At 41.0% G+C, this 20,620-nt stretch overlaps 1 protein-coding gene across 1 annotated transcript in view; it reads right to left on the reverse strand.

Annotated features, from left to right (window-relative positions):
* USP9X (ubiquitin specific peptidase 9, X-linked) overlaps positions 1 to 20,620 on the reverse strand; it is a 162,769-nt gene that overhangs the window by 106,607 nt on the left and 35,542 nt on the right. The window contains exons 2-4 of the mRNA XM_019529090.1: positions 8,998 to 9,251; positions 3,054 to 3,199; positions 2,655 to 2,734 (exon numbers count right to left, since the gene is read on the reverse strand). Of these exons, the coding sequence (XP_019384635.1) occupies positions 2,655 to 2,734; positions 3,054 to 3,199; positions 8,998 to 9,093 (322 nt within the window). The 5' untranslated portion in view covers positions 9,094 to 9,251. The remainder of the gene's footprint in view (positions 1 to 2,654; positions 2,735 to 3,053; positions 3,200 to 8,997; positions 9,252 to 20,620) is intronic.

Consider the following 20,620-nt stretch of genomic DNA (forward strand, 5'->3'; position numbering starts at 1 on the left):
CCCCAGCTGACTTCCTGCCCTTTGGGCAGGGGGCTGGACTCGATCTCCTGAGGTCCCTTGCAGCCCTAATGTCTATGAAATCTATGAAATCTTTGCAAAGCACATGCAGAAAAGATCAGCAGCATTATTCAAATTTAATAGGTAGGGACACTGAGGCATAAGAGTGAAGAGGCTTGCTCAGAATCACTGGCAGGTCACTGTCAGAGGCAGGAAGAGAATCCAGATCCATAATCCCAACCCAATGCTAAACACTAAGCCACACTGTAGAGACCCTACTAGCCAGTATTGCACCCCCCCCACACACTGCACCCTTCCTGCTCCAGCTGAGGGACTGACTCCAGCACTGGTAGCAGCACAAGCAGTAGTGCTTGGAGCTTCACTCCTGCTGTGGGAGCCAACATTTTTTTGCTGCTAATATGAGTGTCAAGCAGCCAAAAAATGACTGGTTTTCAGCAGCAGGAAAAAAGGATCTCCCCCAAAACAGCAGTGAACCTCTAGGCACTGTACCTGCACTATGTGCTGCTGCTGCTTCTCTGCCCTCCCCACTGCCAGAAACACTGCAGAGAAGGTGCAGAGAGGGGGAACAGTAAGGGCCACTTCACCAGTCAGGGCTCTATTCTGGCACTCTCCCTTTAGGCAGCAACTGAGACTTTTGCCTCGCTCACCTACCCATATAGTTACACTATTGCCACATTGCCCAACATGACATAACAAATACAGACTGCGTAATCATTTAATAGTCTAGTGACCATAACAGTTTCTGGTATTTCATGCTTCCAATGTTCTAACACAGCAAAGTTCTCAGTGCAAAAGTTGTGCTGATAGCCACGTTAGGACTTGAATTATCTTTCAATTTTAATCCCTTTCCATCTAACATACTAGACCTCTCTTTCTGACAATTATGTGTACCTACACCCACTTATCTGTAATTAAACAACACTATAACCATCACTGAATGGAATGAGAAGTAGTGTTTAAAATAGCAAATGCAGAAATGTTGCCTGAAATGATCATCAGAATAAGACGCTAAAAATTCAGAGAACAGTGGTGCATAAAAGTGCATGAATGGAGCTCTACACAGCATTTTTACAGATCTCTAGGGGGAAAAAAGAACAGAAGCAGCCATAAAAGTTCTTCAAATGAAAGTCAAATCTCATGCTTTGTCATAGAGGGTGTAAACATAATCAGTAGGGCTGTGGAAGAAGTTTTTAGGTTACATTAGTTTGGTATACTGCTTATGGTTTTATCATTTTAAGGCAGATATAGAGCAACTGGATGCATCCAAACACTCAGCCCTAAGACAAGAATTTCTTCCTAATAATCTCAAAGACATACATTGTTGCATCTTTCAGTTTTTTCAAAGACAGTACTTGTTTTGGCTTTGAATAGGTGTGACCTCTTGTAAGAGGTATGACGACCTAAAGATTTCTGCTAGAGGCCACTCTGTGGGTCATATCCTCCCTTGGCTCACTAAAATGCAGCCAAAAACCTAGTTTACCTCCAGCAGGTGCTCCAAACTAGAGGACAAATACTAATACAATGTTACTGTGGTAGACAGAACAGAACTACATGCTAATTGCAAAACTTTATTCCTCAAATTGCCAAGTAATAAACGTTTAATCAAGGCAGCCAAATTAGCCAAATCAAATTATCCAAAATTTCAGGGACAGGCAACTTGTATAAACAAAATTAGCTAGTACGTTAGAGGGGGAAAAAAAATGTTTTTCTGACTTTTGAGATTGCTCACTTAGTGACATAAACAGCAGAAGATTGGGGCTAACAGGGCTTAGCCCCGCCAAAACTAATTTTGTGGCGGCTGGTGATAGCAGCAGCACCATGGCGCCACTATCCCACAGTGGCTGGCGCTGTTTGGTACTGCCGTGCCCCTGTCATGCGCTTCTCCAATGCTGAACAGCAGCAGCGCATGCTGGCCCTACAATGGCCCTCAGCTCCCGTCGCAAATAATATTTTCTCCCACTGCTACTGCTTCATGGGGCTGGAAATATGCTTTGTCAATAGAGACCAAAGCATCTTTCTAGAAGCATAAGACATGCCACTGACCTACCATGATCTGCTGAACACAGACAACCCAGAACAGAAGCTCCATATGAGGCAGATGCAGCAAATTGTTATGTAGGGTGAAAATTATTCTGTTTACATCACACTGTCTGTAAATATTCAAAACCTTCATTTTCTATTACCCTCCTTGGGAACCTAACTATTGATTTTGAAGAAACATTTTGGCAAGGTATATTGCAAAATTACATTAGTAATTTAAAGGAAAATACAGAAAACCATTAAATCTTGAAGTTAAATATTAAAAATCTGTCAAGAATGCAGATCTGATGGGTCTTTATATGCAAATAAAAATGAAGAAAAACAAATGGGACAGGACTGACAAGACTTATAGTGTGGGAACAGTGTACCCTGGTGCTTGTATCAAGGCACCAAGCTCCTAGCTATTATGTTGAAAATTTCAGATCCGTAAAGCTCCATATGCTTGTCTAGGACTTGGAATCTTTGGGATGAAGTGTATTAAAAAAAACTATACATCATCCTTAAGGCTCCAAGAGGGAAGCAGAATACTTTTAGGGGGAAAAAAAGGAGTTACAGTAATACAGTAGTATTGCTCTAGTAAACTATTTTCAACATACCTTTTTTACTAAGGTCAATAGCAGCTTCTAGAAGAACTTCTAATTCCCCTTTCGGCAACACAGGAACAACCCATCGAGGCCTGAATTAGGAAAATAAAAACACACACAAAAAAGACCAAAAATCCCTGCATTTTAATTGTTTGTCAAATACTGATCTTTAACTTGTGCCTTTAAAAACAATTATTCCTAATTAAACTGCTGAAGGCAGCCCACTTTGGAAAACCTTTTGTAAATCACAATTTCAGTTCTTACTGCCCTTTCATTTTGAATACTATATTAACAAAAATAATTTAATTTTGATAAGAAATCCAACTAAACAGAACGTGATTCCAGTCTTGTGTGTAATATTATTGACCAATAACTAATGACATCAGAAACAGTGCTTAAGTCTTAAAATACCTGTTGATCATGTCATCCAGCTTTGCCAGATCTGTGTGGGGAAATGCAGGCTCCTCATCTTCAAGCTGGGGTGGGGCATCCCCTTGACCCTGTTCATCAGGCGGAGTAGCTGGGGAATTCTCATTGGAAGAATCAGGTGAAGATGTCTGAATTAAACATAAAAAATTACTGGATACATATCATATATTTTCCTCTCAGACACTAATTGTATACATGTCATTTATTTTGATTTTTCTCTTTCAATTTCTTTAAATTTTCAGAACACCGAAAGACAACGTTTTAGAAGTCTTCAGAAAATAACTGGACATGATATAATATGGACATGGAACACAGATTTAAAGTTTTTAAAATGTCTTAACCAGAATAACATCTTATTCAAATTCAGTATTTTAAATGGTATTTAAGTAGGCTAAAAATGAAGCTAGTTTCCTGGAAAATGGACAAGTGTCTTTTGGAACAAGAAAGAACATTCACAAATTGGTTCTCAGTGGGTCAACTTTCTCTCTCTGAGAAAATAAGAGGATGACCATGGGAATATTCTTTATTAAAAATGGAATACCTTCACAGAAAAGGTGGGAACTTTATACAAAAAGATAGTACTTCCACTGAAGCCCATCACTGGCTGGTATAGTGTGTTCTTAGCATTTATTCTCAGACACTCATATAATCAATTAAAACTACAGGTACAGTCAAAGCCACTGAAGACACTCATGGATAACCTGGACCAGAATTTAAGTTGTGCAAAGGGAACAAACAATTTGCATTTCTCGTTAATCTCAACAGTAAAGGCCTTAAGTGTATTAAATATGCTGGCTAGTTCTTGCAATCAAAAGACCACTCTCAACTGTTTGCTCCCCTCCTCATGCCTAACAGGGCAATTACCTTGCCATTACAAAGCCAACAGACTTAATCAGCTGCAGGTCAGTTTCACAGCTGTTATTTATAAGCCATGAAACTGACTAGGAACCATCAAATTTCAGTGCTTGTCTCTCACCAGCCAAGCTTGTGGCTGCAGCCACAAAGCTGACACTGCTACACAGAACTAGTAACAGTTGAGATGGGCTACAAAGTTCAATTATCCACCATATTAATTTGGCAAAGAGCAGTTTATCCAATGAGTCCACTATAAGCAACTCTGATCACGAACATACATAACACAGACTGGTTTAAATACAATTTAAAACCTGAAGCACAGTCATACAAGCCTGTAACAGCATTGGAAGGAAGGGGTAGTGAGAAGTGATGCAGTATGGGATGGCTAGATGAATGACCAGACTTGTGTTACAGAATGCTTGGTGTCCATATATAACACTGAACTGATTCAGTGACACAGTTGAAAAATAGTACCTGAGTTTGATTTATCTGACTCCTCTGGCATACCCCCAGAACTCTGCTGCCTCACTTATCCCTCCACCTTTTTCCACACTTTTTAAATCAATCAACTCACCTACTCTGCTTGTTCACTAACAGCCAGCTGTGTCTTCAATCCCTATTAGACCATGGGCTATCATTATATCCCCAGGACTCTAGAAGTACAGGTCCAAGCACTCTTCTTCCCCACCCGCACATCAAGCAAGCACAATGCAGTTTACTGAACTCGTGTTTAGGAGAGAAGGGAAAGCAGAAAGTGATCACATCCCCAGCCACAGGTCACCTACTCCTGGGACTCTCTAAGCATGGTTGCAAGTACAGCCTACTTGCCCACTAAGAAGCATTCTGGGATAGGTGCTCACTCTCAACCCCGGGGTTGGAGTCACAGTAATTCACAAACTGGTTCCTGATCAAGCAGGTATCCTGGTTTTCTCCGATTAAAAAACAAAAAAAAAAAATTCCCACTGGGGGAGAAAAATCAGGATCCCTGATGATCACTGCAACTCTTACCTTCAATTGTTATGTATCCACATACTTAGACCATACTTATTTGTGTGCACTTCAACAAATATATCTCTGAATTCATTAACTGATCCAATTAAATGCAATCGGTATGATGTGGGCAAATGGAGAATTACACATTTTTTATTACCAAATAGTTTTGTTTAACATTATGCTGCTCTTTGTTAATACCTTTAATTATTATCTAAATATAGTTTCATTTTTACACTATTTGGGCTATTTAAAATGTTCTGATATGTAATAAATATCTATCAAAACATGTCCTTATTTACCAAAACAAAGGAATTAACTTGTTATTGAATAATTTAAATTAGTTCAATGGAAGCTAGACAATTAACACATTTTTGAAAAATCCCATTTTGCATCTAACTAGCTCAGAAAAATCTGGCCCTGCAACATTTAAAGTCTTGGAAATAGTACATTTCATCCTCTTTCATCTGTTTATCTACAAATTAGAAAACAAAAGCAAATATCCCTGCCCTGATCAATTCCCAGCCTGTTTCTCCACTTTGAAACAGTTCAGACAAAGAAAATATTTTCTCTAGTTGCTAGCTAAACTGAAACCAAAAGTACTGACATGCATCTCTTCCATACAAATCAAAATAAAAGTAGCAACCCCTGAAAAAGTTGCTTGTACTAGCATTTGCTTTACTGTAAAAATTAAAAATACTACTACATAAATAAGTAACTAACATTGTGACATCTTCATAAAGCTTTCACTTCACAAGTTAAATATTCCCCTTAACATACCTCACTTAAACTCATTAACATTTGAAGGATTCACTGATGTAGCATTTTCTTTTAATAAGTCTATAGTATGTTTAGCCTTTAACATAAGTAGTCATAATTTTACATTTAAGTTTAAGACAGAATTTGTTTTAAAAATGAAATGTTTTCAATATAAAGAAATATTTAAATAATGTCTGAGTTAATATTTAAAAAGCTGGAATTTTAATTATTTTCCTGACCCAAAGGTGTTGGATAGAAAGCCAGCCTTGGATTAGTATTTCTTCACAAAAATCTCTATTCCTCCACAAATTACTTCCTAGACTCACCAATATTATTCAATTAAAATGACTGTATCTGGACTGAGGGGCCTAATTTTAGGCATCAGCATTGTGAATATATATTTTTTCTTTAAAACAGCTCTTATCTCCTGCTCACGGACCTTTGTCATCCAGCCTGGAAGTCTCCCCCACAGATCCAGAAATTTAATTGTACAGGAGTGGTAGTAGGGAGCTGCTGCTCCTGACGCTAAATTTCTAGACCCATGGGGAGCTTCACAACCAGATGATGCCACTGTGGACTGCCACATGCACTCTGCCAGTGCATGGGCTAGATCCAAGTACGCGGGGCTGGGCCAGAGTGCCAAATCACACCCACAGACTTACTGAACATGGATCCAGCCTGCCGACTGGCCCCACATTACTCATCTGGGAGTTAGATAGTCTTATCCGGTGGCGCTTTATCCTATTCCACTGTAGTTCAAGCTTAAACTGCTTTCTGTTGATTTGTATATAAATCACTATGTTACTCCTAATACTGAATGATTGTTGTTTTTCACATATTATTCTTTTCTTAGTTTATTCCTTTGATGGCAGCAATACCCAACTAGTTTTAAAACACATGCAAATAACTGTAAATAGAATACAGATTTCCTTGTTTTTAAAGACACCTTTCTGGCTAAAAAATGGACCATCAGTAGTATTCATAGGCCTTCATTAGGATGAGGGTCTTGTGCACTGAGCACATTTTATACCAATTGAAAAGAATCCAGTATCTGCTCCAAAAAACTTCCAAAACTTAAAATTTAGAACGAATGTTTTCTTCTCCTTGCAAGCCAACATTACTTTAAGTTGAGGAAGTGTAACATCTCTATATGTCATCTTTTTTTTAAGATTATTTTTTCTTTCACATTTCATTGAGTCTGAAAAAAATCATTAAGAATTTCCATCTCTGATTTTCAGGCAAGTGTCTGAACTCCAAATATTTTGTTGATATGTTTACAGTTCAATAAAACTGATTCATGCCAACATTTCTATTTGTTTTCCAAAATAATTTCATTACATAAACCCCTCTATTTCCCTAATTTAATATTAGCAAGTCTAAACTTCATTTTTCCCCATATACTATTTATTAGAGGTATCTTAGCCGTTAAATTACATTGTTATTGTTTTCAGCATGGTGTGTTTAAATCTGCATGCCAAAATGTCAATCATGCATATTTCAAAACTTCGGAAGAGACAAAATGACAGTTTAGTGAGAACATTTCAGAGCTTTTACACTGAAATTGACGCACTATGACTACACATACTTATGTTAAGCAGTTATAGAACTTAATATTTGCAGATCTGTATTAATTTTACATTTTAATATATCATAGAAACTGTGGATAGCATGTTACTAATTTAGTAAACAATCAGCTTTTTGCTTATGATGTGTGCCAGGCAGCTGCATTAGGTTGCTAGATAGAATTTAATCTTGAATGGTCTCATATGATAGCGTCTCCTGAATTCAGAAACACCCATGGATGATTAACAGTTTTATACCCCATAACCCATCCCCCTGGCTTCTTCTAGGAGCAGGCCCTCAGTATAATAGATGACACGTAAGATGCAAACCAAATTGTGATAGTTTTCTCTAGCCTTATCTTCTTTACCTTTTTTTTTTTTTTTTAGAATTCTCTACTCTCTCCTACCATTACAATTCCCCTGGTATTAACAAGGTTAGAGCAAATCTGGGGCAGAAGCCAGACATTACTGAGTCAGTAAATAACTTAAGCACCATTTTTCCCCTAAATTCATTATGAAATGGACACTGTCAACTCAAATTTGGAGCAAAACACTTAAGACCATAACCTTCACAGCAACAGAATTTTCAACACTTTTTTTTTTCCCCAAGATTCCAATGAAAAAAAGTTCTGAAAAACATTCAAGTGATTCAACAGCCCATGAATCACTGGATGATGGTAAAGAAGTTTCCAAATAAACAACAGGAAATTTCCTATTTTCCATCATATTAAGTCAATCAATCTGACAAGGGCAGAATTTTTTGTAGTGTGCATTCAGGGAAAATACAATGAGCTACATATGCAGGGCTTAACCCACTTCTGTAAAAAGAGGACTATGGCATAGCTTGAAAACCTGAAACTAGCAACCACGTGGCTACTTAAAAGATCTGGTACTGCGCATAAGTTTTTCTTCTGTTCAGGAAACAGCCACTGCTCTGAGGACATGAGCTTTGCTGTTAGGTCTTAAAACCAGCAGTTCCTACCTAGGAATCACAATACCCATGAACACTTTATTGAAAGAGTTACCCGCCTCCATTGCAAGCCTGCCACATACCCAGTAAGACTGAGAACCACCTTCTTAAAGCAGTGCTTTTCAATTTATGCTTTGGAAATGCCCCATTTTGATAAAATAGGTGTGGCAGCTTTCATCCCTTTAAAGATGACAGGGAAGTTAAAAAAAAAGGATCAGAACTCCTTAGTGTTATGAACATAAACAAATACACAGCAGGTCAGAGCTTTGTCTCTCAGGCAAAAGCATTTTCTTCTCTCTCCACCAGAAATGGCATTCCTATACATTACTACCTTCCTTGGAAGGCAGGGGGCATAAAGTTTGTTTCAGGGTGATGAGCAGCAAGTGGAGATCAGAAGTAGCTGCTTTACAAATCTGAGGTGGACAAATCAGAGACACAGCTCGGAGGAAATATCTGACATCTTGGTGAAAAAGACTTACTTCACTAATATGCATGAACAGCAGCTTACTTTCACAACTATCCCATTTTATCTGAAAGGCAGCATCTTAGTCATACAGAGCTGTCTAGTAATATTCTGGGATACCTGTTCAGTAGCTTTTCCTTCAACCCCTGAATTTTTCTTGGAAGTCTTTCAAGGGAATATTAACCAGACCCAATTTTGCTTCACTAAAGAGATTAAAAATCCCCTTGGGGGTGTGGTTTGTCATAAAGACCTGAAATACTTAATACTATCCTGTACTTCAGGATTATTGTTGTCTTTTTTAATGGTTTTGCAAATGTTGCATCATACCTGATTCTGTTGGAGGGGAGGCTGAGACTGTCCATCAGGAGCCTGGCCCTGGCTATCATTCCCTCCTACCGGAGAGCCACGGGTCGTGGCTGTCATACTCGAAACAGGGCAGATCTTTGCAATTTTGTCTGCTTATGTAGTTGTTGCGAGAGAAGAAATTATAGTCCGCTTAATAAAGTTGAAGTACCAGCATATGTTTGTTTTAAAAAGCTCCAACTCAAGAACAAGCCATCTTGCAGAGACCATTGCATAACCTGAAAGAGACAAAAGTTTAGCAAAATATTAAAATACTTTTTAAAAAAATACTCGTCTGGGAAAAAACCAAGAGCATTTGAGTCAAATACAACTTTAATAAATGTCATCATTTCATATTGGGTAATACCCATTTCCCAAAATTTTAGACTTTTACAATATCACAAATAGAAACTACAAAGCTTAGCCTGTGAGACCATTCAAAAGCTGAAAAGCAGTCCAGAATAAAACTGCCACTTCTTAAAAGCAGTAGTGATCACACAGATCCACAACAGATTTCCAAATAATTAACAACTTGAATTTTAACATACAGGACCAGCATAGCACCCAGTTACAGGAGACTACTTAAGTCTGACAAATGGCATCACCAGAAATCCTTGCTTCTTGCATATTTCCTAAAAACTGTCACAATTACACCCTGCCTTCTATCATGCTGACATAGGATTGGCCATGGATGTCAAGGTGGAGCTCTCATTAGACGTGTGAAAGGAGACACTGACAGTATGCTCCTTGTGACCACCTATTGTCCGGTAGACCATTTCTCAATCTCTCTCACATGCCAAAGACCGGGTTTGTTAACTGTCCAGACATACTACACAAGCTCTGTTTCCCCCTGCCACGTAACTGTGACAGGAATGGGCAAGCAGCTACAGACATGGCTAGACAACCAGCATATAGAATGTAACACAGGAACCAAACCTTCCACCCAGCTTATCTCCATCTCTGCTGAGGCTACTGGCACTGTTCCCAGATTCTCATCCAACCCACCCATCCCATTCAGAAGAAATCCCAAATCCTACTGCTGAACCCCAAGAAGAGAGAAAGTCTGCCCCAGTGAGCCCAAAATTTCCTCAGGAATTCCCCATCCCCGCAACTCCTGAGGTAGCTGATGCTGGGGAGCCAAACTCCCCCATGCTCAGTCCCTAAGTGTACAGACCAAAAATGAAACTGAAGCCAAGACTCAGAAGCTTCAACCCAGAGAAATATGACTAAGAGAGAAGAAACCTTAGAGAGGGAATGATGCTGACTGCTCTGATGGGGAGGCGACTGCCCCTAAGCCTCAATCTCTACCACCTCCTGAGGTCCCAGACTTTGAAATGGACTCAAGAGAGTCTGAAGATGGGGAGAAAAAAGGTCACCAGAGCCTATGGGCTCTCCTCAACATTTCTGAGTTCCCCAGCCTAACCCCTCTATCCTCCCAAAAAGAAATGATCATCCCTAGAGAGGGATGGCACTTCCTTGCGGAAGAAGCACCAGTTTTCAGATGCTTCCCTTAGGAATGCATTTGGGAAAGGTTACTCCCTTGAAAACATTGTTAGGTTTCTTGTTGAGACTGGAAGTGGTGGCAGTGCATTGACGCAAGTACGACAGAAGAGACCCTTTATGACAGTGAAAGCCAAAATACAGCCTGCCAGGTCATTCTGTTCAGCCCGCAAAGCCCCTAAAAAGTTTAGTAAATTAATATTTATTTCTCCCAGCTCCCTATCAAAGCTGGCTGGAGAAGGAGGCAGTAGGACCAAGAGGAAGCCCTCAGCAGGCTAGCAGGCTTGAGCAGCTCAGCCCTGCCCACCCCCAGCCAGTTCCCTGCTTTCCTGCTCCTCACTGCTCCAGCACCATGTGGCTGTGGCTCCTGGCTGCATCCCCAGACCACAGAGCATGGGACCGTGCTAGTAGTGGGGTGCATATGTGCAGGCACAGGGGCAGAGTGTGTGTGTTCATAGTGTGAGTCCCACACCCCCTCCTCCATACATGTGCACCTACACCTCCCCTTGCACTGCCGTACACAAACCCCAGCTACCTTCACACCATACCCACCCATACCCCACGTACTTACAGCCCCCACAAACCTATACCCATCCCCCACAATATATAAAAATAAAACTTCATTTTAACCTATTGTGCAGTCAGCTCTGCGTACGCTACACAAACATGTATATCAGGACAAAAATATTTTTCGAAATCAAATTAATGAATGTTGTGGATGATCACTTTTTAGAATGTAATTTGGTATTTTTCTGGTTCTGAGATGGCAAAACCCCTTGCTGAAAGAAGTACTTTTGGGGGCAAGGAGAGGGACTTCTGGTGGCGAAAGTCAGAGGTTAGGGGGTGGGACTTCTGGTCACAAGATGATGAGCAGGGGGTGGGGCACCTGTCAAGGGGTGGGGCTAACAATGCAGCCCTTGACAGCTTGCCAAAACTCAGTAAGCAGCTTTCTGCCCAAAATAATTGCCCTCCCCTGCTTTATGAGATCACCGGATCCTAGAAGGTTGAAAATGGAGTACCCACACACACTGAGCAGTGCTGGGCTGCAGGATCACAATGGCCTAAAACACCATGGACTCTGCTGGGGCCCAGCCCAATGAACTATATAATAAGAAGTCATGAGCCTTCTGACTCTGAAATAATGTCATGCAGTTTGTACCATGTATAAGTAGGTACAAAAGTGGTGCTCAGAAGTGTGTTTACAGAGTATCCATGCTGAAATTTGCAGCAGTCAAGGCTGGGGCCAGAGTCAGATCCACAACTGTCTCCTATTTCCCTCTCCAGTTTCTGTCCTCTTTTCTGTCCCCTTTACTGCCCCCTTATTGTCACATGCACCTCACTTCCATACTGCTCTGGAAGGGAATAGAGCCCGAGCAGGGCCTAACACTAACAGGGGAGGGGAAAGAGGGTGGCAGAGGACAAGGGGGCCACCTGAGCCCCCCCCCCGCCAACCACTATTTTCCCTGCTGTAGCAGTGGGAGGAAGATGAATTCAAGACAACACTGTAATAGATTCTATACCTGAAAAGTCATAAATTGATAAAATTTTCTATATACAGAATCTAATTGCTGGGAGGTTGTCTTGTATTCAGGGTTATCTTGTATTTGAGTATTACAATAAACAAAGTGACTGAGGGCTGTCGTAGTGTGCAAAAGCTTGAAAAAGGAATTGTGAGGGATACCAGTAATGACTGTGGGCTTATGCCTCAAACTCCAGAAAGAATGCTTGAGAATTAGTTGAGTACATGTTAATTCAATGCCGCTTCCAATTCAATGCCACCTGCATGAGGGTATCCCCAGGCTCTGCATATCTGAGAATGACAAGCTTGAACAGCCACTATTCTTGGCAGAGCTGACCTCTGCTACTAAAGGCCTGTCCACAAACCACAGGGAAGGTGTATGTCTTGACAGGTTACCAAATTCTACAACACTTTCTGGCCCCTCTTCAGCCTGGACCTCCTGCACAACTTCCAAGACAGCCTCAAAAATGGGACCCTATTAGTCAGCTGCCACACAGCAGTCCCTACACTGCTGCCCAAGAAAAGGGAGCTCAGAAACATTAAGAACTGGCAATCAGTTCTGCAACCATGTAGCAACATGGAGGCAGCACTTAATGACAGCAACAGCAGAACAAGCTGGCCAGAGACAGTGCACCATATACAAGCTATCCATCACCAAGGGAACTAGCAGCTTCCAGGGGTGGTTACTGCATAGAATCCTGGCCACAGGCCACTTAGACCTGACAGCCTGCTTTTTCTCTAAGGAGGTGGTAGAGAAGACTTTGCTGTCCTCAGTGCCCTCGATATACCGGACTTGGACGTCTCCAAGACCGTGCATGTTTCTTCTCTTTCGTATCAAGAAGCCAAAGGGAACATGATGTGCTGGACCAATTTCTTGCTGGGCCCAGTCAAGATGGTGACATTGAAAAGCTTCACAAACCATCTTATGAAGGTGGCTTCAGTGATGCCCTCCAATTCTTTTGCTTCTTGGTCCAGGAACTCATCATATCCAAGTTCAGATACTTCACCTCACAACAAAGTGTGGACCAGTTTGTGCAACACTGAGCCACTGGGAGCCCACTTTGCAAGATGGCAGATGGACAGCTAAAGGAAGGGCATGGGGGAAAAGGGGATTTCAATCTCTAGTAATAGTGTTTTTGTTGCTGACAAGTGTTCCATGCTTGGTCCGGAGGAGGGAGGGGGGCAGTGGCAGCTACATGTTTTTGAACTTTCATCTTCTGGTTTTTAGTATTGGTTTTTAGTATTTTCATAGAAAGCTTAAAAAGTCTCTCTAGCCCTATAAATTTTATACTCCTTGTTACCCAGTGATACAGCTATAAATGTGGAGAAGCTCCCCAACCCCTCTCCAACCTAACGTCATCTTTAGTGCACTCTCATTCCCTCAAGCTGAGCAGGGAACAGAACCTGCATCTCCCTCTTTCAGATTAAGTGCTCTGACCACTACACTATTCTATTAAAGATGAGCTCCACCACCAGCTGTGTTTTAACAGTTAGCTGTCTGTCCATCCCCAAAGGAGTGACTTAGGCAGCCAGACCTAAGAGAAAAGTTGGGGTTCTAAATTCTAATTTCACATAGGCCTCATACCATGTAGTCCCTCAGCAGTGGCCAGACCCCTAGAGGGGATCTCCACAGGATTTTTAATGCCTCTCATTCTGTCTGTTCTTTCTGCAGTCTCTGCTGATCTCCCAGCCCTCCCTGTTCTGTTCCTATGGCACTGCCAGATATAATCCTTTCCATCATTACTAACCACTTGAACCAGTAGCAAAGGTAAGTACGGATGGCTTGAGTGCTCTGGAGACAGGCAGAGAACAGGTATGTACCCACAGCAGGGTTCAGCATCTGGCTCATGGAGCCATGCCATGTGGCCCACGGGGCCCATAGAGGGACCAAGAATTTTGGGGTAGAGCTTGCCACCGAGATCCAGGGCAGAATACTAGTACCAATGTGTACTGGCATCAAGGCAAGCAACAGCTGCATTACCCCCATGCCCATCTCTCACCCCATGGACTGGATCCAACAGGGGTTGTGGGGTGATTTTGAGACCCCTGTCCAGTTCCATGAACATGATACATTAATATAATGTTTGCATTATAATAGCATTTGACAAGGTATTGCATTTATTTGACAAAAAATTTTTTATTAACTATACTACATTTCCCTGATCTTTCTTAACAGCAATATTTTTAAGAATGCCATCATAATTCAGCCATGCCATATTATATAATGGGGGAGGGGGGGACAACCTGTAGTACAAGTACAGCAGTAGGGAAGCCTCTATGTGTGTGGCATGTGGCTGCTCAGGGAAGGGACAGGCAGCAGAACAGCAAACAAGGCAGGAAGCAGAAAGCAGAGATCAGGCAGGGTGCACAGAATAGGAAGAAGAAAGCAAAGCAGCAGACTAGGCAGAGGAAAGTGACTGAAGTGTCACTCAGGGAAGGTATAGAGCCAATTTGTGGCACCTACCAAAAAAGGTTGGTTCCCACTGTTGTGTACTACTTGTTAAGTCATGCTCAGCACTATGTTCTCTCAACAACTCTTTTAGAACAAATTTAAAAAGCTCTCCCAACTGCAGTCCTACAAATCAATAGTTTTCTTGTTCAGTTTTTGATCAATCTACAAAAAGGTCTGGTGGTTTGGAAAAGAACCTTAAAGACTGTCCATTAATGATTTACCAAGTTCCCTGCCCAATGTCTTTTTTGAAAGCTTGTTATCCAGAGTTGGTCCTTGAGCTGCTGTAAATATCTGACCTTTCCATTTACCTTACAGTGCCCTGCCCCTTGCTTGTTCCTATAAGAAAAATTCTGACTTTATAAAAGCAAATAACCCTTTTCCTATGTTGAAATGGACAGAGAAGGGACTTTAAATAGTCACATCTCCCAAATAGAATACTCTCTAGCTCCTATGAAAGATCCAGCAGTTTCTTTTATTATTTGCATATATCAAGTATATTGGAATGTAATAAAGGGATCCTTATTATTTGTGGGATTTTCTGGAATGTATATACTTATTTTATAACTACAAAACAATTCCAGTTTATGCATTTTAAGAGGACTCTGTCTTCTACTGTTCTTTACCAGCCCAGCTAGGCAGACTTTTTTTTTTTTTTTAAATCATATCTCTTTCCTAGCAAAAGTATATAAGTTGTAACCTTGAATCAATATACCTTAGCACCATGCCCATCTTCCTACTGTTGATTACCCAGATAAACTATTGAATTCCATTCATCTTCTCTGACTTGTTCCATAGTCAATCTGAATTTCCAGAGGGGAAGTAGATTGAGGGAGCTCCTGGATAATTTCTGAATGGTGAATTCATCTTAACAGATGTCTATATGAACCTGCAGAAAGCAAGAAGTGAAACCTGAACCACTTACTTAGGTTCTGCAGGGATCTCATGGAAGATTTAAATTAATTTTCGCATTCTGTGTTGCTGCTGAGGTATTTGATCTTAGATTCTATTTATTAAATAATGTTTAAAGGACTGTCAAAGTTTTTCCAAGCCTGTAATATGGGGCTCCAATTCAATAACAAATCTGAAGTTACAGTTGCTGTTCATTGCAACAGCATACGGACTGATGTCCAAGATAATTCAAATGAATTATTCCATTGTTAAATCAAAGCATACAGTGTATGTATTATGAAGAAAGCCATAAAGTATGAGTTGAGTTGCACCCTGGAGAGCGCCTTATTTTGGTAGCCAAGTGTACAGATTATGGTTTGTAGACTTTTAGAAAAGTGTAAAATTAAATTTTTTCTTCTTGGAACCTGTAGTTAATAGGATACACCATTAGTATTACAAATTTATTCCACAGATGGGTCCCTAAAGTAGAGTTCAGGAACATCATTTCACTGTCTCTGCTCAGATGCTATAAAACTGATTTTTTTTTTTTAAACCTACCTTCCGATTATTGGAAAGAAATATAATTTTGCTATCTTTCCTTTCCTTTGCCTTCGTACCATCTCAAAAACATAAGGCGATGCTTAAATTCTGCAAAACCTTGATCACCTGAATGACATGGTAGGATCCTAATTTTCTTGCGTGGACAGGGGAATCAAGGGAATTTTGCATTTTTAGATGCAACGGACCCAAATCTTTTTTCAGACAGAAGATTTAAGATAACTCAAATTTAATTCATCTAGGAACACATATATTTATTTCAATGTAGCTCTTTCTCTACTACATGCACAAAGTACAACTTTTCCACAAAAAGTTCAGGTAAGTGTACGATTTCCCAATACAGTAGGCTTCTAAAGAATTTCTGTCCAAGATTCTCAAAGTGATTTTACCAACAATAAACAGAGCCTTAAAAATCTCACTATATTATTTGGTAATAATTACACCACTTTACAGATTACATTCCAAAAACAAAACCCACACTGAGAAGCTAAATCTAATATAACTCAAGAAGTCTGTGCCAGATTGGAAATAAATGCCATATCATCCTCTGTGCTTTCTTCATAAAAGAACAAGCCCTGTGATATAACCACAAGAACATGTTTCTGCATTTGAAGACTTCTAGCTAAAAAAATAAACAAATGTCATCAAGTAACATATACACTGAGAACCCAGACTATTCTAACAAGCATTAAAAACCCTTTTTAAAAGCCGTTTTCAGCTGCCAAATGCCTGAGAAACACATTCACGTAATGTTGTGAAAGATAGTTTTCTTATATTCAGATCTCTCAAAGATTTAGAGTTTCTAAACTTAAGTTTAGAAACTTAGTTTTACTGAGGAAAGTTGCAAGGAACTTTTGCCAAGAATTTTTAAACTGAAGTTATAAAATCAGTTTATCAAGAGTATCTTATACTAGTCATGCCTTTTCACATCTTAAGAGTACAGTGTAAATATGACAAAAAATGTCTAAGTTCTAGAGTTAAAGATATTAGCATGCCTCTATGCAAAACTGATCTGGAAAAACTGCACTCAACATCCTGAAAAAAATGCTTACTCATCCTGAAGTAGAAGCAAAGCACTTTATCCCTAAAAACACATACAGAAAAAGGGCAAAGAATCTGACCCCTGTACTCCCCATCTCTTCTCAACGTGTCTTCTCATCTACACATACTTTTCCAAACACTCTTAACGTGCACCCAATTCAGGTACATTTTCCACACACCCCTACATCCCCTTAGCTGGGCACGAGGGAGGGATTAACTACAAGAAGACTATGCAATTATCTCCAGGAGTCACTGGTGTCTATGGAGCAATGTTTGCTACTAAGTGCTGATGTAGTGCTAAAATTAAGAGGTATTCAGTATTAGCCATTAACACTATGAAACCTAGCCACTTTTCATTCTGTTAAAATGTTATATAAAACATGCCTCCACAGCAGCAGCTGAAAGCAAAAATGGCATATTTTGACATACCCTATTTTTTTAGAAAATTAAATAAAATTTTTCCCAGTTATCAAAGCCAAATCCACCACTAAGTAACTTAGATTTCAATACAAATGATTAAAAAAACCCAAAATTAGTAACTTCAGGAAACTTGGTTATATGCATTTTCAAGATCTATGACAATTATATTTAAGTATAACAGCAAGGTAGAAATCATTCACAGTAAAAAAAAGAAGGATTTATCTATCAGTAACAGCAATTCTTTCAAGGGGCCTCTCTACATGCACACTCAAGAACATGAGATTAGTATGCATGTACCTCAAACATCTACAGTTTTGAAAACTGCATCTGCTGGGGACATACGCTTCTTCCCCAAACCCCAAGAGGCTCCAAGTCTTAAAAAAGAGGTAGTCCCTAAATGCCCTTAAATTCCTAGCATTTATTTAGAAATTCCTAAGACTCTAAAACCAGGAAGAATGGCAAAGACTGACTGTAGAAAAACTTGTCTAAAATAATTGTAGTTACTGAAGTATCTTAATTTTTCAAAAAACCTACTCAGATATTGGAGAAAAATTACTCCACTTACAGGAGTTTAATGAGCAGTGCAACACTGAAAACTTGAACTAAGAATACTTGGTAAACAGGGGCAGTAGCACTGCCAAAAGCAGCATCAACAAGATGTTAGACAAGGACACAACAAGAAGTACCACACAATTCATTCATGTGGATAAAACCTCAATGAAGAACCTCACAGAAAATATTCAGGAGGTGCACGTAGCAGCCAAACAGCCTTCCATGATAATGACAATATAAAAACATGCTGCAGAAACGGCCCTAGACCCAATTAAAAATATTATCTGCATGTGTTTGAATACCTGGAAATCATAATGAATGTGAATAGTCTAAATCTGAACACCCTTAGAGGGACCACTGACTGACTCCTATCTCACATGCATCAAAAGGTTGAGATGCTTGTGCAGAAGTTTCAATGCTATACAAAATAAATCTAAGCTTCACATATTCAAATCAGAGTTGGGAAAACACAAAGACCACTAACTTAACAGAGATAGAAATAAAACTTCTTTAGAGAGAAATTAAGATAGGAAGCAGGGTACAAACCATATACCATCTCTGTGTTCCTGTTCCCCCAACTAGTAACATAGGAATAATTATGCTCATTTCCTTTGCGATACTTTGAGATCTACAAATGAAAGACACTGTACAAAACTTGGGTCTTACTAAATACGGTATATATACAGAATACTAGTCCACCATGCCCAAGTTTTACTAATTCTAGGACAGAGGTGGGCAACATTTTGGAGCAGAGACTGCTTTAACATAGCTTAGCTTTCGGTACAGGCTGCATCCAACCCAGCCTGTGCCTCCAATGCCAATGCCATGACTTTCCCCTGTATGCAGGTATTTTTGCAGCCATGCCGACGAAGTCCCACTGCTTAACACCCCTGACTCTGCAAGCCCAAGGGCTGTTAATTACCAAAACCTGGAGTAGGCCAGTGGGAACCAACCATTTTGGCAGGCGCACCACAAATTAGCTCCAAGTGCCACACCGATTCCATTAACCTGCCTAATCTGCTGCTCTGCTTTCTGCTTCCTGCCCTATCTTGCCAATCTGCTACTTGACCCCTCCCCAGTCTGCCACATGACACACACAAGCTGCTCATGTCACTTGTGGCACACATGCTACAGGTTGGCCATCCCTGCTCCTGGCTGTAGTTTCCCCTCTTAAAAGACCTGGACCAAAGAGTAACTTGATCAGTAAGTGTTTGAACAGAAGCCATGCAAGGAAGGGAAGCACAGGTAAGGAAGCAAGTAAGCATCAACATCCCAGGAGTAGGGGGCCACAACTGTCCTGGGAGTGGGAGGGAGGCATGTGCAACCTCAGGAGGCCTCAAGTTCCTCTACAGTAATGCTCATAGTATGAGGAGTAAGCAGGAGGAACTGTGTGTCCTGATTGCGAGTTAAGAACCCAGACTTAGTAGGGCTCACAGAAAGCTGGTGGGACCCTACCTACGACTGGGCAGCGGGCATTCAGGGATACACCCTATATAGAAGAGACAGGACAGAGAGGAAAGGTGTGGGGGTTGCACTCCATGTCAAAGAGCACCTCACATCATCAAGGATTAGCTTCAGGTTTGAGGAGGGTCGGACAGAGACACTATGGGTCAAACTACAAGGGTTGCATGGCGAAAGGGACCTTACAGTGGGTGTCTACTACAGACCACCCAACCAGGGGGAAGAGCTGGACCAGGACCTCTCCAGACAGCTTATGGACACAGTTAGGTCAAGGGATGTTATTGTCATGGGTGACCTAAACCACCCAGACATTTTCTGGGAGGAGCAGACAGCCAGGTCTGACAGCTCGCGTAGGTTTCTGGCTGTATTACAGGCCCTTCACCTTATCCATGAAGCGCACAGCCCCACTAGGAGTAACGCCTTGCTGGACCTGGTCCTGGCCATGGGGGATGACCTGGTGAGGGGACTGCTGGTCCCTGACCACATAGGCAATAGCGATCATCACCTGCTGGATTTCACTAGCCAACACAGGGTGTCAAGGGCTTACACCAAGGCTAATGCCCTTGACTTCAGAAGGGTCAACTTCAATGAGCTTAGGAGACTAGTGGGGGAGGCACTGAGGGCCCAGAAGGTAGAAGAGATGGGAGTCCACGAGGGATGGTCGTACCTTAAGGGGGCGATCCTCCAGGCCCAAAGGATAACAGTCCCTGAGAGAAGCAAGGGGGGTAAGAGTGCTCAGAAACCCCCTTGGCTTAGCAAGGGCATTCAGCAATTCCTGAGGACTAAAAGGGGGGTGTACAACCAGCGGAAGGGAGGACCTGTCACCAAGGAGGAGTACTCCTCAGCCCGTGAGCGTAGGAGGGGTTATGAGGAAGGCCAAGGCAGAGATGGAACTCAGGTTAGCATTCAAGATTAAGGACAACAAAAAGTCCTTTTTCAAGTACACTGGGAGCAAGAAGAGGGCACCAGGCAATGTAGGTTCCCTGCAAGACACAAACGGTAATCTTGTGGCTACACCAGACAAGAAAGCTGATATTTTTAACAGTTTCTTTGCCTCTGTTTTCTTGGACAGGGACTGGGACATCCCACCTACCAGAGGTAGGGACAATCTTGGGGATAGCTCTGTCAGGCCTTCAGTCAGTGCAGATGTAGTTAGGGATCTTCTGGAAGGGCTAGACATGTTTAAATCTGCAGGTCCAGATGCCCTCCACCCAAGG

This window comes from Crocodylus porosus, unplaced genomic scaffold, assembly GCF_001723895.1.
Source record: "Crocodylus porosus isolate Cpor-Errol unplaced genomic scaffold, CroPor_comp1, whole genome shotgun sequence".
NCBI classification, from domain to species: domain Eukaryota; kingdom Metazoa; phylum Chordata; order Crocodylia; family Crocodylidae; genus Crocodylus; species Crocodylus porosus.